The following is an 18132-nucleotide window of genomic DNA, read 5'->3' on the forward strand; positions in this document are numbered from 1 at the left end:
TTGTCTTGCTCCCAATATTTTTCTCTACTGCCCTGTTTGAATTTTTCCCTTGGTTTCTCCAACTATCACTTATCTTATTCAGTTTTCTACCTTTTGCTTTTGTCCTTGCTCCCCCTTTCTCTGACTCCTTGCTTAGGCTCCCATCCCCCTGAAATTAAATGAAAATCGCTTATTGTCACAAGTAGGCTTCAAAAGAAGTTACTGTGAAAAGCCCCTAGTCACCACATTTGGCGCCTGTTCGGGGAGGCTGCTACGGGAATTGAACCGTGCTGCTGGCCTGCCTTGGTCTGCTTTCAAAGCCAGCGAATTAGCCCTGTGCTGAACAGCCCCATAAAACTCAGAACCTTCAGGTTATGAGACTGACATACTGACTGACCCTGGCATATTAGTTATATAGTAACCTGTAATTTCACAGAAAAAAAGAGAAGATTTTAAACAGGGCAGATTGATAGGCAGTTAAAATAAAATACTATCCTATTGACATTGCATGCCTTTCCGTGCCTTCTATTCTGCTCTCCTGAACAAGTGGCTGGCAAACCTGTTCATAGCCCACAACAACCTTCCTTAATTCTCATGGTCTGTTGACATTGTTGGACCGAACAGTAAGTTAAACTGATGAGTTGTGTGGCGACACCTGCCAGGTGAACACAGCTGAAAGAGGATCTTGGACCAGAAAAGTCCCAAACTTTAGGCTTCACTGTGAGCACCAGTGGAATGCGGATGAGACTTGGGAATTGAAATAGCTCAAGCCTCATATTGGCAGAGTCAGTGAGTTAGGTGTTCACCTCGTCTCCAATCTGCTTGTGGATAATATATGAGCACAGTTACGAATGTAGGCCATTCAGCCCTTTAAGCCTGTTCAGCCACTGAATTGTATCATGTCTAATCTGTGCCTCAAACCCATTCATTTGTCACCACTTAATATCCTTTGATACCCAAAACAATGAATCAATCTAAGTCCTGAAAGATTCAAGTGACCTAGCATCCACAGTCTATTTGAAGAATGAGTTCCAGATTTCCACTACCCTCTATGTGAAGAAATGCATTCTGATTTCACTCTTATTATTTATAATTTTAAGATAGATGGGACTTTCCAGCCCTGTCCGTCGGCAGGGAACAGGTGAGCCACGCAACACTCTGTAGACGTCTGCGGGCTGGAAGATCCCACCAGCTGCCAATTACGAGTCACCTCTGCCACCAGAAAACACACCGCAAGAGGGGGGTTTGCAGGGGGTGGAGGGGATTGGGGCGGGATGGGACAGACAATTCTGCCCGTTAATGTCTCCTTGTTCTAGATTCCCCAACAGAGGAAGTAGTTATCTTATTGAATCCTTTTACAATTTTAAACATTGATTAGGCTACCTCTACAAGTCTTTTTGATGCACCTGCCCTTATAACTTTCCACATACTTTGGCTCCGTACCATTCTGGAATTCAAAAGTGAAAAGTGTTAAATTATAAGAAGATTTCATGCTTTCCACAATAGGCCGGACTTTGCTGTCTTGGCATGGGGAAACCCAATGTAAATGAAGGCGGGTGGGAATTAAAATCTGAAATTGTGATCTCCGTGAACCATGGCGAAAGCCTGCCCAGGAGTCAGGAAACCTTTGACAAGTACATTTAAAAGTTGTTGCTGACTTCATGGGCGGGATTCTCCAACCCCCTGCTGGGTGGTAGAATTGCCGGGGGTCAACGTGAATCCCACCCCCGCTGCCCTCCAAATTCTCCGTCCCCCCCAAAATTCAGCCCAGTGTGAGTCGTGCCGCCCGCCTCGGAGAATGGCAGGGTCCGGCGCGACTCAATGGGCCCTGGGGCTGCCCGAATTCTCCGGCCCGCGATGGGCCGAAGTCCCACCTGTTTTTTGCCAGTCCCGCCGGCGTAAATTGGAGTAGATCCTTACCGGCGGGACCTAGCGGCGCAGGCGGCCTCCGGGGTTCTTGGGAGGGTGCGGGGGGATCTGACCCAGGGAGGTGCCCCCACGGTGGCCTGGCCCGCAATCAGGGCCCACCGATCCACAGGCGGGCCTGTGCTGTGGGGGCACTCTATCCTTCCGCACCGGAGGCTGTAATGGTCCGCCATTCCCTGTGTGGAAACGAAACCCTCTGCACATGCGCGGGGATGACGCCAACACAGGCTGCGCTCCCGTGCATGTGCCAACTCGCGCCGGCTGGCGGAGGCCCTTTGGTGCCAGTTGGTGTGGCGCCACGCCCCTTTCGCAAGCCACTCCGGGGAGGGCCTCGCCCCTGAGGGTGTGGAGAATTCCGCACGTTTGGGACCGCCCGACGCTGGAGTGGTTCACGCCACTCCGTCCCGCCGGAGTTGCCCGCCCTGCCGATTATGGAAGAATCCCGCCCCTGTTGTCAGAATGAGATGTTGTCTGCTGTGTGTTTTTTAAATGTAGTGATTGATAGAACATACAGTGCAGAAGGAGGCCATTCTGCCCATCAAGTTTGCATCAACCCACTTAAGCCCTCACTTCCACCTTACCCCCGTAACCCAATAACCCCTCCTAACCTTTTTGGTCACTAAGGGTAATTTATCATGGCCAATCCATCTAACCTGCACGTCTTTGGACTGTGGGAGGAAACCAGAGCACAGAGGAAACCCACGCAGATACGGGGAGAACGTGCAGACTCCGCTCAGACAGTGACCCAGAGGGGAATCAAACCTGGGCCCTGGCACTGTGAAACCACAGTGCTATCCACTTGTGTTATTGTGCTGCCCATGATAAGGCTTTGTTATTAAAAGGTGAGTGGCTATTAAATTGACAAGCATTATGAAAGTATTCAGGTATTTTGATTACTTTCTCTCATGGTAAAATGCTCTGGTGAATTCAATGTGTTAATTAGACCCCATCCTTCTATACCCCGTCTGTTCATGTGCAACCTTTAAGACTTATCTGGATAGGCACACGAACAGACAGGGTATAGCAGGATACAGCGGTTGGTCTAGATAGGACAAATTGTTGGCAAATTATTCAATGGAAATTCATTATAAATGCTTAATATATGTTATAAATGTTAATTGTTGGCTTGGCTTACTAAAGTATGTAATCATGTAATTTGCAGAATTAATGAACTAAAACCAACAATTCTCATGTGACCAATAGTAAAGAAAACAAACAATAAACCAGCACAAACAAGGTCTCAGGTGAGAGTCTCTGATTGGAGTCTGTGGGTGGAAGTCCGTTGGGGGTCTCTGATTGGGGGTCTGGTGGAGGGCGGGGGCTCTGATGGTGGTCTCAGGTGGGGGGAATCTGGGGAATGTGGTGGGCAGGATTTGTACTTTGGGAAAAGAGGGCCCTGCAATGGACTTGGCAGGAGGAGGGGGAGGGGCACCTACCTTAAATACCTACCCCACTGAGAAGACCACAACATCAGACCACACTGGAAAATATTTGTACCATCCATGTGCAGAGGGCCAGAAAATCATGGAGGCATGGAGAATCTGATGCCCAGCCTCACTGTGTTAAATCTACAGTTCTCAGCATGGAATCTAACAGAGCAGAGAGGGTTTGGAGCACTGGCTTTACAGTGGCTAATCAGGACAGAATTATCTACTTGCTCACAGCTTCACTTTCACAGGCTAGCTGGAGGCACTTAAATCACCAGGCCTCTCAAACAGAGTTTTTACACTGCCACTGGCCTGGCTGGAGACATTAAAGTTCCTTCCCCAAGCTAGCTGGAATCATTCAAATCGCCCTGCCAGCAGCTGATAGATCCCAGACTGACTGTGCTGCTTCCTAGGATTCCCACAGATCTGAAAACGAAATGGAGCTGGCCTGGGTTTTCCAGAATCTTCCAGCAACTCTTTCAAAAGCTCATCCAATCCCAAATGAGACGTAAGGGGCAGGATTCTCTGGTCTCGCGTTTGGCAATCAACCAGAGAATCCATGTTGGCGCCGAAATTGGTGGCGAAGCCGCTTTTGCAATGCTCCACTCCCTCTAAAATGGCATACTCTACGGGTACGCCGCATGCCGTTGGGACAGCCTCAGGACGTTACCTGAGGCCCTCACCTTAATGCTCTGCTCCTGATAGACGGCGGTGTCGGTCGCGTGTGGTATTTTGCTCGGCAACTCTGCGTGGCGACTGTGGATTGAGTCCAACGCTGCCACAGTCAGGGGGTAGCCGATCCGCAGGCAGGGGGGGGGGGCTTTGGTGGGGTCTGGAGGCACTGGTGACGGTGGTCCAGGGGTGGTGAGCCTGGCCAAAGGGAGTCACTATTTGGCAGGCCGGGTCCGACGCGGCCGGCGCCATATTGCACGGCGTTACCACTGCCACCCACCAGACAAAGGATAGGTGGCCTTTTTTGTGCCGTTATTTGTCATAAAACGCCACTGTTCCCACTCTGGCGTCAGCACTGAGTCTTAAAATTGAAGAATCAAGGGGCAGCATGTGGTGCAGTGGTTAGCACTGGGACTGCAGCGCTGAGGACCTGGGTTCAAATCCCGGCCCTGGGTAACTGTCCGTGTGGAATTTACACATTCTCCTGATGTCATGGGTTTCACCCACACAACCCAAAGATGTGCAGGTTCGGTGGATTGGCTACGCTAATTGCCCTTTAATTGGAGAACAAAATAATTGGGATCAGAAAACACAGCCTAAGATGTCCCACAGTTTCAGATGCACTGATTGGCTGCTTGCCAAGTCCATCAAAATGACATCAGGGCCTGTGCCAAAAAGCATCAAGGGGAGATCTGGCCAATACATTAGACCAGAAGTGTTTTCAGTTTGATCAAATTGACCACGGTCTGCAGTTTAAAACAAAACTGCAACATTGCAGGGACAGGGATTGAAAAGAGAAACACAAAACAGAAAAGGATTTATCAAGTTCCTTACAGAATCTCACCAGTGACCCGCACCAGATTTGGACTCAAAACGATAGCTCCTTTCTCTCCCGACAGATGCTGCCAGACCTGCTGAGATTTTCCAGCATTTTCTCTTTTGGTTTCGGATTCCAGCATCCGCAGTAAGTTCCTTTTACCCATGACATAAGGCCCCACAAGAGACCCCCACCAGAGACCCCTCATAGCAAGGATGCCCCATTACAATGAAGCCCCATAACAAGCAACCCCACCATAGTAGAGAACCCCAACATATCAGAGAACACCACCCCCCCATATCAGAGAAGTCCCCAATAGCAGAGAATGCCCCCATCACAGGGCACACCCATTACAGGTAACCCCCCATAACAGAGGAACCCCTGTCACAGCCCTCCAAAGCAGAGAACACCCTCGCCTCATTGGTCACTCCTGCCTGGAAGTGAAAGAGTCGTCCAGGCAGAGCTGTGAAAAAAAAATCACTGCTTTCTTACTCACCTGTGCCTTACACCCGCTGCCTCAGACTGATGTCAAGAAATCAGCAGCTGTAACATAATAGAAATACAAAACATTGCAAGGCTTTAAAGCCCCTCACATCCTTTGGTCTGCAAACTTCCAGTCACTTAAATGAGAAATAACTTTTAGTAGTCTGGAATTGACAACTTCCAGACAGCCAGATGTCAAGATGGATTATTTCCATTTCCCTTCATGCTTGAATGAGTCTCAAGTCCCTCCTGTGAAACTAACTGCAATGTTTACAAACATCTAGGAGTTAAATTCTTTCACTTTGTATTTTTCTTAGCAGAAAGCATTTAATTGCTTTTGATTGGTCATGAGCTGTCAATCGTAGATAGATGTTGCTAAGCATTGCGGGTTTTTATGGCAAGGGACACTGAATTGCTTCTGGGCGTCGCTCCAAGCAAAACGCAAAACAAAAGCAATTCAGCTCTGGCAGGATGATATAGAGACTGAGTGTTGATGCCAGCGTGGGAACGGTGGCGTTTTACAACCAGAAGAATTGCGCATATTTGGTTGGGGGGGGGGGGGCTAGCGGGCACGCAGCATAGAGCATCCCAGCTCCAGCTGCGGATACAGCTGGAGAATTCTGGGTCCTTGGCCGTAAATGTGCACGGCGGCAGACCATTTGGCCAGGCTCACCACCCCCCACCAGTGCCCCCCAGCCACCGCCAAAGCCCCCCTGCCCACAGATCGGCTCCCCCTGACTGTGGCAGCGCTGGACTTAGACCGCAGCCGCCACGCCGGGTTCCCCAAAATAAATAGGATGAGTGAACAGCGGCATCGGGAACTCGGCCCATCGGGGGTGGAGCATTAGGGGAGGGCCTCAGGTAACGTCCTGAGGCCAGCACAACAGCATGCGGCATACACCATTTTAGAGGGGGCGTAGGATCGCAAAAGTGGCTCTGTCGCTGATTTTGCGCCGACGTGAATTCTCCGGCCGATCGTCGAATGCAATTTCGCCGTCGTAGACCGGAGAATCCCGCCCATAATCTCCTGACCGGAAAATCCTGCCCACTGTTTCTAAATGTGAGATTAAACACAAAATAAACTTTAGTCTGCATGTTCAGATCTGTGAAATATAAACTGAGGTAATTGAACTCCCTGAAAGGTTTTGATAGAATATAAAACGTCTCTCGTATTAGATATGGAAAAATTTAACAAAAATGAATGAACGAGTGTCTTATACAAAAAAACAACTGAGGCTAGTTTTTATTCGCCTGTGAAAATCCGATCCAAAATATTAAATCAAAAAAGGAATGACCGAAGTACATGCTGGCATGTTCTCTGTATTAAAATAGAAAGCCAAGTGAAAACTTCACTCAACATGAACTAAGAATCTATAAAGTGCTCATTTTATGAGCCTGTTCTGTCAGTGAGTGCCCTATAGGTTTGATATAATTTTACCAATTTTAAATCCTTGAGCAAATTTTATGGCAGCATGTTTTGAAATGCTGAAAGCTCTTCCAAGTAAAGAAAGCTGTTAAAAGCTGGATGCTGCTTTTTCACATGTAAACAAACTGTGATGGAAAAGAGCACTCTCAGGCCGTGGTACATCTGGCAGAACGGCCCAAGGATTATAAAACAGAGCTGAAATCAGCAATCATACTTCAAAGCTTTGGTTTGCTTTTATGCAATTTTAGAACCTTAATGAACCTTTGTTTCCGGAAGTCTGATTTAAAAACTGGATTCAAAGCAGACAGAGTCATGGGGCTGGGTTTTTAGATCTGGGTCAGGAACCTGACGCCCAGACCATTTCCTGCTCCTGACCCTAATCCGTATTATTAAACGTAAATGCTGGAAGCAAGATTGATCTCAATGATACAGAGTGTAACTGGGTTAGAATCTACCTGCACAGCATGAGCAGTGAGATACCCTCAATCACGACACAGGAGAGAAGATAGATAATTCAAAGGCTTTAATCATCTGAGAACTGTACAGCAGCCGAGAAATGTGCTCATCACATGTTGCCTGAGTGAGCCTTATCTTATATACCGTTTCCTGGGGGCGGAGCCAGAGGCGGAGTCCCCCAGGGTTCCAAGCCCGGTCTTAAAAGGGCCAATGCATTAAAGGTAAGGTACCATTATATCAACTACTGATAACATTCATCACAAGCAGCAAAGTCAGATAGCACATAGGCTGCATATAGCCCTGTTTTCTACATCAAGAAGCTCCCCTCGCCAGAACTCCTCAGTGTAGCGAGAAATCGGGGTGCCATTTTTAAATGGCATCCTTGATCTCCGAGGCCCCCAACACGACCCCTGACACCCCCCCCCACCAAACTCCAATTCCATCTGGTTTCATTATAGGGTGTTCGCTCGAGGCCTCCAAGGCAAAGATGTGGAGAGGCCGGCGTTGGACTGGGGTGAGCACAGTAAGAAGTCTTACAACACCAGGTTAAAGTCCAACAGGTTTGTTTCAAACACAAGCTTTCTGAGAACTGCCCCTTCCTCAGGTGAATGGAGAGGTATGTTCCTGAAACATTTATATAGACAAAGTCAGCGATGCCGGACAATGCTTGGAATGCGAGCATTTGTGGATCTCTGGATCTGTAATGATTTGATTACCCGCAAATGCTCGCATTCCAAGCATTTGTAGCATGGTGGGGGGCTGGGGGTCAGCACGGTTCCTCCCACAGTCCAAAGATGTGCAGGTTAGGTGGATTGGCCATGATAAATTGCCCGTAGTGTCCAAAATTGCCCTTAGTGTTGGGTGGGGTTACTGGGTTATGGGGATAGGGTGGAGGTATTGACCTTGGGTAGGGTGCTCTTTCCAAGAGCCGGTGCAGAATCGATGGGCCGAATGGCCTCCTTCTGTACTGTAAATTCTATGAAATTCCAATGCCTCGGGTACCCTGGGAATCTGCACTTTAAAGTGAGATAAGCTGACTTGCTCTAATATGCAGATTTGCTAAAATGTGATCCCATCCACAATAGGCGGGGTTTACATCACTACTTCTCGCCAGATCACTTTCGATCTTACGAGAACTTGTGAGCTGAGTAGATCCCAGGAGCAGGGTCTCCCAGCTTACATTGACCACTCTGCACCCTCGTGAGCTGCTTTCTGGGCGCAGCGTGGTAGTTCGATTGCGCTCTAAGTTTGAGGTTCAAGGCATCTGCCAAGAGAATAAAACCACAAGATTCCATGGGTTTTGAACAGACAAACTTTACTAAAGAATAGCAGAAAGATAAATAATTTATAATCGGCGCGATTCTACAAACACATGCGCCTGGCATCGATCCAGGTGTAGTGGGTGCATTGTGGGAGAGGCCCAAATCGGGCTTCGTGCCGGGTGAGAAACCTCACGCAAGTCACCCAACCTGGTAAATAAGCCATTAGGCAAGGCAGCAACTGGACGCCGACTCGTAATGGTCTCCACAGGCGGAGACCATGCGTGATGGCTATTCTGGGGGTAATGAAAGCCATTGGAGCCCTCTAGTTGATAGTGTTAGGGGAGTGCGAGGGTGGAAGATGCTGGGGAGGAGGGGGGGGGGGGCGTTCGAGCTGGCGAGGGTCAGTGATTGCTTCGGGAGCATCTATTTAAAAATGGCGTCGCAATCGCTTGCTACACTGGGGAGCTCCAACAAAATAGGGCTTTGTGCGTCACCAGCCGCGCATTCCGCTGAGGTTCCTTATACAACACGAGTCGCGTTGAATAGCCATGTGTTTGTCTGAACTGCAAGCGGCAGGTAACATGCCGCTAAATGTGCTCGGGATGGGACTTTGTTCCCATTTAGTTTAATTGAACCCCTAGAAAATGGTGTCATCTAGAACAGGGGAGGTAATTTTAAAAAAAATGAATTTAGAGTTCCCAATTAATCTTTTCCAATTAAGGGGCAATTTTTAGCGTGGCCAATCCACCTACCCTGCACATCTTTGGGTTGTGAGGGGCGAAACCCACACAAACACGGGGAGAATGTGCAAACTCCACACGGACAGTGACCCAGAGCCGGGATCAAACCTGGGACTTCGGCGCAGTGAGGCAGCAGGGCTAACCCACTGCGCAAATGTGCTGCCAGGGGAGATAAAATTAGCCACTGTGTGTGTGTGTTTGTATTCATATTTCTGTGTCCATATTTGCAAGTGTGTATAGTGCCTGAGGCCTGGGCCTGATGTGGCACCTTTGGTGCATTTGCACACCTTTATTCTTTTAATCACTCGGCAACACGGTGGCACAGTGGTTAGCACTGCTGCCTCACGGCACCGAGGTCCCAGGTTCGATCACGGCTCTGGGTCACTGTCCATGTGGAGTTTACACAGTCTCCACAACCCAAAGATGTGCAGGCTAGGTGGATTGGCCATGCTAAATCTCGCCTTAACTGGAAAAAAATGAATCGGGAACTCTAAATCTATCATAAATAAATAAGTAAATAATTGTTTTACTAACTCCATTATTGGCAGCCTGGCTTAAATCTGCCGCGACCATAAGTTCTGGAATTCCCACCCTAAACATTTCCATCTCTTTAGCTTTCTCTCCACTTTTAAGATGCTCCATGAAATTTACCTCTCATCTGTTCTAATGTCTTCTTACATGGTGAAGTGTCAAATGTTGCCCTTGGTGACATCCTTGGGATGTTTTACTGCATTAAAATAATGTAAATTCAATTGATTTCTGTTGTTGGGCACAAGTTTATATTTTCCTAGTCATGCTTTTCAACACATTTATGTGTTTCCTCCAATTCTGTTGTGTTTTCAGTGACCTAGGTCCACATGTACATTCATTCCCTGTAATGGATGGAGTAGGCTTACTCCCACAGAAAATATCTTTGAATGTTATAAACTATTGGAATAGAATAAAGAATTCCAATCCAGTTTTCTTTCTTTCCTTCTTAATTCTCCTTTTCACCTTTAACACTGACAGCATATGTTGTCACATTCCTCAGTATAAGTTACTGTATGCTAGCATAGAAAGCTTGCCACGTTGAGACTGCAGCTTTCAGTGATTTCAACCAATTTCAATTCGGGCGTGTCAGTGTACTATAAGTGTCAAGTTAAAATTATGTCATCTGAGAAATAAGTTAAGGCATTTGCCGCAGCATAATTGTCGAGAGCATTTCGATGCTTCCAGGCTAGAATATCAGTCCAGTGACACCAAAAAAAACCTCAATTATAATGGACCCTTGAGCAAACTTTGCATCTATCTTTCCATTTGCACTTTGCAATCATTCAGTAACCACCTTTCTAATTATATTTTACACTGAACCAATCGTATTGCAAGAGAAGTGGCCTCCTAAAACAGCTGAGAAACTGAAGATGTTTATATCTTATTTTGACTGACTTTTGAGATAATTTCATAGTTATCCACGTTGTACTGCACTTGCCATGTATTTGCCCACTGATCATACTTGTCTAAATCACCTTGAAGCCTCTTAACAACCTCCTCACCACTCACATTCCCCCAGGTTTTGTGTCATCAGCAAACTTGGAAATGTTACATTTAGTTCCATCATCCAGATCATTGATGTATATTGCAAATAGTTGGGATCCAAGCACGAATCCCAATGACCCACACTATAGTCACCGCCTGTGACTTTAAAAAAAATGCATAGAAAATGGAAGCATAAGGAGGCCATTCGGCCCTTCAAGCCTGCTCCGTCATTCATTATGATCATGGCTGATCATTAAATTCAATACCCTGATTCTGCTTTCCCCCCATATTCTTTGATCACTTTAGCCCCAACAGCTGTATCAAATTCCTTCTTGAAATCACACAAATTACATAAAATTCCTACCCTTTGTCTGCCAACCAATTCTCAATCCATGCTAATTTATCAACCCCAATCCCATGAGCTTTAATTTTGCACACTAACCTCTTTTCTGTGGGTCTTTATCAAAAACTTTCTAAAATCTAAATGGACATAGGTACAGAGATATTAGAAGCAGAATTAGGCAATTCAGCCATTTGGACCTGCTCTGCCATTCAATCAGACCATAGCTGATCTCTTCCTGGTCTCACATCCACCTCCTCACCTTATCGCCTTTAACCAGTTTTTTTTATCAGAAATATATCTATCTCTTTCTTGAAACCATTTAATGATGCAGACTCCAATGCATTATGGGGCTGCGAGTTCCACAAATTCATCACCCTCTGCAAGTAGTTCCTCCTTATCTCAGTTTTAAATCTATCGCCTCTCAACCTATATCTGTGACCCCTCGTTCTACGTTGCACCACAAGGGGGAACATTTGGTTGACATTTACTTTATTAATCCTTCTTAGTATTTTATGTATCTCGATCAGATCCTCTCTCATTCTTTTAAACTCCAATGAGTATAAATCCAAACTGTCCAATCTCTCCTCATATGTCAACCCTTTCATCCCTGGAATCAATCTGTTGAACCTCCTCTGAACTACCTCCAGCACCACCACATCCTTCCTCAACTAAAGAGTCGAAAAGATGTGGTCTCATCAACAGCCTATACATTTGCAACAACACCTCTCAATTTTTATACTCCAGTCCTTTTGTAATAAATGCTAACATTCCATTTTAATTATATGCTGTACCTGCATACCAACTTTCTGCAATTTATGAACAAAGACACTGAGATCCCGCTGCCCAGATGCATTTTGAATCTACTTTCCATTTCGATAATAATTTGCCTTTCTATTTTTAGGCCAAAATGGATAACCGCACATTAAACTCCATTTGCCAAATTTTGGCCCCTTCTAGCCTATCTATATCCATCTGTAAATTCTTCATATCCTCTTCACTGCCTGCTTTCCAACCTATTTTAGTATCATCCGCAGGTTTTGCTCTGTTCCACTCTGTCCCTGCTTGCATTTATACAGATTGTAAACAGTTGAGGTCCGAGGACAAACCCCTGCCAGGGAAGGACACATTTATCATAACCCTCTGCTTTTGGTCACTCAGCCAATCCTCAAACCAATCTAGTCACTACCCCCATTCCCTGCGATCTCACCTTCTTTTATGCGGCACCTTGTCAAACGCCTTCTGGAATTCTAGACACACCACATCCACAGCTTTCCCATATCCACCTTGCTGGTTACTCAAAAACTCAAGCAAGTTTGTCAAGCATGACTTACTCTTCATAACACCATGCTGACAATGGTGGATTGAACCTTGTCTTTCAAAATGTTCAGTCATCTCCTCCTTAATGATTGATTGGTCTATAGTTTCCTACCTTTTGCCTCTCCCCTTTTTGAATAGGGGTGTCACATTTCCAATCCACCAGGACCTTTCCAGAATCCAGGGAATTTTGAAATATTACAACTACTGCTGCCACCTCTTTTAATACCCTAGGGTGAGGGCCAGCAGGTCCTGGAGACGTATCTACATTTAATACCATTGTCCAATACCTTCTCCCTAGTGATGGTTATTGCACCAAGTTCCTCTGCATTAACTGCAATTTTTGGAAAATGTTTACTATTCTCTACCATGAAGACAGAGGCTAAATATTGGTTTAGTTCCTCCGCCATCTCTGTGTTCCCCATTATTACCTCACCAGGGCCAACATTTACTGATCTCAGTGTTTATGTTTGCTGCTAGTTTCCTTTTGTCGTTCATTTTAGCTCTTTTGATTTTATTTTCAGTAGCCTTTTGCTGAACCTTAAAGTTCTTCCAATCCCCCAGCTTACCACTAGCTTTTGCAGTATGGTCTGCCCTAGTTTTTGCCAATTGTCCTCTTTGACTTTATTTTTTAGCCATGGAACGTTTTTCTCCCTTTTACAATTCCTCGTCCTCTCAGGAATATACTGTAGCACATCCACTTTTTCTCCCTTATTTATTCTGCTAGTTATGTCCTCAAAAAACATCAGTACGTTTGTCAAAAATGATTTCTCTTTCATAAATCCATAATGACTTTGTCTAGTCCTAGTAGCATAGTGGTGAGCACAGCTGCTTCACAGCTCCAGCGTCCCAGATTCAATTCCCGGCTGGGTCACTGTATGTATGGAGTCTGCATATTCTCCCTGTGTCTGTGTGGGTTTCTTCCGGGTGCTCCGGTTTACTCCCACAGTCCAAAGATGTGCTGGTTAGGTGGATTGGCCATGATAGCTCACTCGGCTAAATTGCTGGCTTTTAAAACAGACCAAGTAGGCCAGCAGCACGGTTCAATTCCCGTACCAGCCTCCCCGAACAAGCGCCAGAATGTGGCGACTAGGGGCTTTTCACAGTAACTTCATTGAAGCCTACTCGTGACAATAAGCGATTTTCATTTTTCATTTCATAAATTGCCCTTAGTGTCCAAAAAAATGAAAAATGTTAAGTGGGGTTACTAGGTTACGGGGGATAGGGTAGATACGTGGGCTTCAGTAGGGTACTCTTTGTAAGGGCTGGTGCAGACTCAATGGGCCGAATGGCCTCCTTCTGTACTGTAAATTCTATAAGGACTCCGCACAAGATTATTAATTAACCCCTTCTCATTGCGCAATACCAAATCTCGGATAACCTATTCCCGAGTTGGTTCCTCGGCATACTGGCCAAAAAAACCTCATACACACTCTACCACAGAATTATTGCTAATGTGATTTGCCCAGTCTATATGGTTACCATGGTTACTGTAACACCCTTCTGAGAAGCATACCCTGTTTATGCAGTCCCATGACAGAGCACTACTGTAAACAACTCCCGCTAATGTTTCCCACCCTTTGTTCCTCCTTAACTCCACCCAGACTGATTCTACATTTAGCTTATCTGAGCCAATATCCTTTCTCACGATTACTTTGATTTCATCCTTAACTAACAACGCTATCCCACCACCTTTTTCTTTATGTCTGTCCTTTTTAAATGCTGAGCACCTTTGGTCATCCGACAGCCATGTCTCTGCAATCACAAACGCAATCATATGAAGTGCTAATTGCCAAGCAAATCTTACCAGTGTACTTTAGATTACTCTGAGTAAAGTCAAATCATGGGTTAGTTGAATTACATTGCATAACTGAGTAGCAAATGGCAATAACAGTGATTAGTTTGTACACCAGAATTTTAAACGATTATTTTGTGCAAAAGTTTTTGTTATTTTTTGATCAATGCGACAAACAGGGAAATGGAAACATGCGACAGAACAAATGATCATGTATCGTATGAACATGATTTGAACTGTACAGACACAGCAGTTACACAAGTTAATATATTTTAATCGTCAGATTGTTGCATGAGAACTATCACATTTGGATTATGAAACTATTTTGAGGGTTTAAAGTAAATAAATCAACCAAGCATCAAATCATGTTCATATTCAAACTTTATTGGTAGCTGAAGCTAATTACAGAGCTTTTCATTAGAAAGAGACTTCAATGATTGAGAAAAGTTCAAGTAAGTAATAACAGTAGCAAGGTCATTCTAATCGTTAAGAAAAGTAATCACTGGTATCTAGGAATTATTGAACATTTGATAAGCATATATTGAAATACATAACAGCAGAGAAGGTTTTAGAGAAATATAAGGCTTCTATTAAATATGAAATACTGTTTCTGAATACTGTTCAGTACTAGTAATAAAACCAGATCATCTTTAGCTCAGTACTAGCTTAAAAATAGCCCCCCTTAAAATCAGGTCCAATTCCCACTCTTTCAGAACAACAGGAACCAATTAAAGTTTGGATCATTCAAAGTGGGCGGGGACAAGATTGGCTGGGAACTGACTGGAATCCCTGGCCTGAGACCAGAGCCATTTTAACTCCAGGTCCTCATTTACATTTGTCGGCAATGCCTCTCGCTATATGTCAACAGGAATGGAAAACAGCAAGTTGGCGGGAGCGATAATTTGGATAGAAGGCTCTCAAAAGAAACTGTCCCAATACAAGGTTAGAGCCAGGATGTGATTCTCCGAAATGTTTCCACTGGTGGACGAGAAAGGGCAGCCAGGCTGGGGAGAATCTAGGATTCTTTATGAGGCCTGGATGAACTCCCTTGCTTATCAGATACAAATTTCTTGTTACTTTGTTCTAGTTCAAAGTATCCCTTAGTCCAGATCTGCCTTTCAGATCTGGCTTTCATATACTTAGTAAAATATTCTATTCATATGCACTGGGCAAATCATGCATAGTAAAAATGTGAGTTAAAGTCCAAAATGAAAACTGCAAATAATTATTCCAAAATATTCTTGCACCCATTTCAGACATATAGAAATATATTTGGTTCAAAGGCAGCATGCCTACAACCACAACATGTGGAAAGATCCAATCGTCCGACCTGTATTACACAATTTAAATGTATAGTATAGCCCAAGCCTCTATGAATCTGATGCTCATCTGTAGAAGTACAATACTGCACGTTATAATACAAACATTTTCCAAAAATCCTGAATAATTAAATCTGAAACCATAGTGACCAAATTAAACATTTAGAATCTTTTGTTATTCTAGCAACTAAGTGTATGAATTCAGAGTCTTTATGGCCATTCACAACTGTCTCCAAAATTACATGCAAAAATGCATTGGATGATTCCACAGTTCAGATCATCTCTCAAATTTGCATTCGGTGAGAGAAGATACCTGATCCATAAATTCATCTTTACTTTCCCCCAAACTTTGATAGTGATCACTCTGCTTACTATTTTCTTCTGTTGCAATGCATAGAAATGAATATAAAAAGAACTCATTTGGATGTCTGCTAAAATCTTCAGTGCATGTGCAAAACTGAATGTGACGTGACGAAAAGCATCAAACAGCTTAATTGGGTGTTCACATTTCATTTCATAGAACTAACAAAGTAAGTATTATTTTTGTCAGATGTAGATTTAATCTAAGTGCATAAACGACATTTTTAATGCCAATGTGGTTATTTCACATATTGGAAAATTAAAACTGCAGTGGAGAATGAAGAGCTACAAATTCAGCTGTAATTTGGATGAGGGATAAAGACAGATAACGCAACAGTCTCATCTTTTTGGAGCTCCTTAACTATGCCAAACAATTATTTCAGTAGAATGGAATCACTCGGGCAAATGTCATTGCACAATATTTGCCTGTGCACCGTGGGACACAATTAGCAGAATATTTTTACTAAATACAAATGGCAAAGCAAAGCGAAGAAATCCTTTCTCTTTGCTCCTGCTTCCATGTTTGAGTTCATGGTGATGGTTAATTGACATACAAACAATGAAGTAAGTGGCACAAGTGTTTTTACGCTTGAATTGTTTAGAAAAAAAGCAGTGAAAATAAAAGGCCATCTAATTTTATGCCATCCTGGAGTCTACTATTTTATTGTTTCTTTTCAAATAACATTATCAAACTTTGCAGTAAGAATATTAACTCCTGACTTATATGTACCAAGGCCTTTCACAATTCGTACCTCAAACCTTTTGCTCCTCCAATCTTTAGGTGAAAAATATGCTTCATTAAAAGAAGATGTGCTGTCCTTTCAAGTTAAAAGAAAATTCTGCAGGGAGTTCTGTGAATATTATGAATGATAATTGCCTGGGTACTGTTATTTAATATAACGTTTACTTTCCAAATAAAAATATTATGGCCAAATCCTTGGGGCAATTTGAATTTGCAATATATGTAGGTGTTACCTACAATATTAATCATAATCTCAAGTATCAGAATCTAGAAAATTAAACATTAGCAGTGTATGAAACAATGGGCGGGGAGTCAGATTTAGTAAGAAACGTTATAAGCATTATAAATGTACCTGGATAAATATCCCCATGAGTGTACATGTCAATCACATAGCGACAGAACTGATACTGATCTGGCAGAGCAGAAGGGAAAGAAAGACAGCAATGAAGACCACATACAATGAACAGAGTGAAAGCTAACTGAAATTGTGGATTTGGTTCCATGAGCTCCAGTTGTAAAGGGAACAGAACAAACTGTTCTGAACACTACCAGTTACGATGGAGTAAACAAAATAATTAGATTTTACATTAACTTAGCAATTCTGATATGCTTGTGATTCATTTTCTTCGAATTTAATGTGGTATTAAATCTTTTGGCAGCAAAGGCCAGACCAGTATTCACCATTTTGTTTCAATTTTATCATTTATAACTTAGAATAAAGAACATTTTCAAAACCAAAGAACCACCCTAATTCAGGTTATTTTTGGAATGGATGAAGTGAACAAAGAACAAATTGATGCAATATTGTTGTTTACATTATGCTTTCTCTTCATGGCCCATTGGCTCACCATCAAATGAAATGTTGTAAAAATGCATTAAAGCGAATCAAAAGAGAATCAAGCATATATTTATTTTCAGGAAATTTAGTGGGATTTTTTAAAAGTATCACTGTACCTAACTGCATTATGGTAATGCCTGTGACTTCAGTAAGACTAAGTAAATTTACATTACTTGACAAGCCAAATTAATTGATAATCATGAGCTTTACAAAATTACTTAGCAAGCAACTAGCAATAACATATTTTCCGTGGTGAAAAACATTAAGTTAAAAAAAAATGTCCTCTCCTTGCAAACAGCTTGGATAATGCTTTCCGTGAGCTCACCTATATTTCCTCAGACAATTAAAATAATAATTATTAGTTTCACTGAATGGATTTCATGCTGGTTAAAATGGGCATGCTGAATTTGTGCTGAAAAGGGTATTTTCTTTCCTCATTGTTTCTTGGTTCCAAATACCTATGAGTCCCAAAATGGAGGTGCGCGCTGCTGAATTCCATCCCCAAAATGATTTTCAGGACAAACACACATAAATAGACCCACTTAAAAGCATATTAGTTCACTTTGTTTTTCAGGCATCTGAATCACACAAATGAGGCACATGATAAAGGGCATGAAGAACCAAGTATTCGCTGTCAGAATAATCCTTGGTTAAGTTTTCGATATGAATATTGTGAAAAGGTCAAAATGATTTTAATTGTTGTACCTTACACTGCTAT

At 43.5% G+C, this 18132-nt stretch overlaps 1 protein-coding gene across 3 annotated transcripts in view; it reads right to left on the reverse strand.

Moving 5' to 3' along the window:
- The window catches only part of trdn (triadin), a 289756-nt gene that overhangs the window by 104246 nt on the left and 167378 nt on the right, over window positions 1-18132 (reverse strand). For 2 of the 3 annotated variants that reach the window (XM_038799724.1, XM_038799723.1), the window contains exon 12: window positions 16929-16988. The exons of the other annotated variant lie outside the window; for it this stretch is intronic. In XM_038799724.1, coding sequence (XP_038655652.1) covers window positions 16929-16988 — 60 coding nt within the window. The remainder of the gene's footprint in view (window positions 1-16928; window positions 16989-18132) is intronic. 3 annotated transcript variants of the gene reach the window in all.

This window comes from Scyliorhinus canicula, chromosome 6 (genome assembly GCF_902713615.1).
Source record: "Scyliorhinus canicula chromosome 6, sScyCan1.1, whole genome shotgun sequence".
NCBI lineage: Eukaryota > Metazoa > Chordata > Chondrichthyes > Carcharhiniformes > Scyliorhinidae > Scyliorhinus > Scyliorhinus canicula.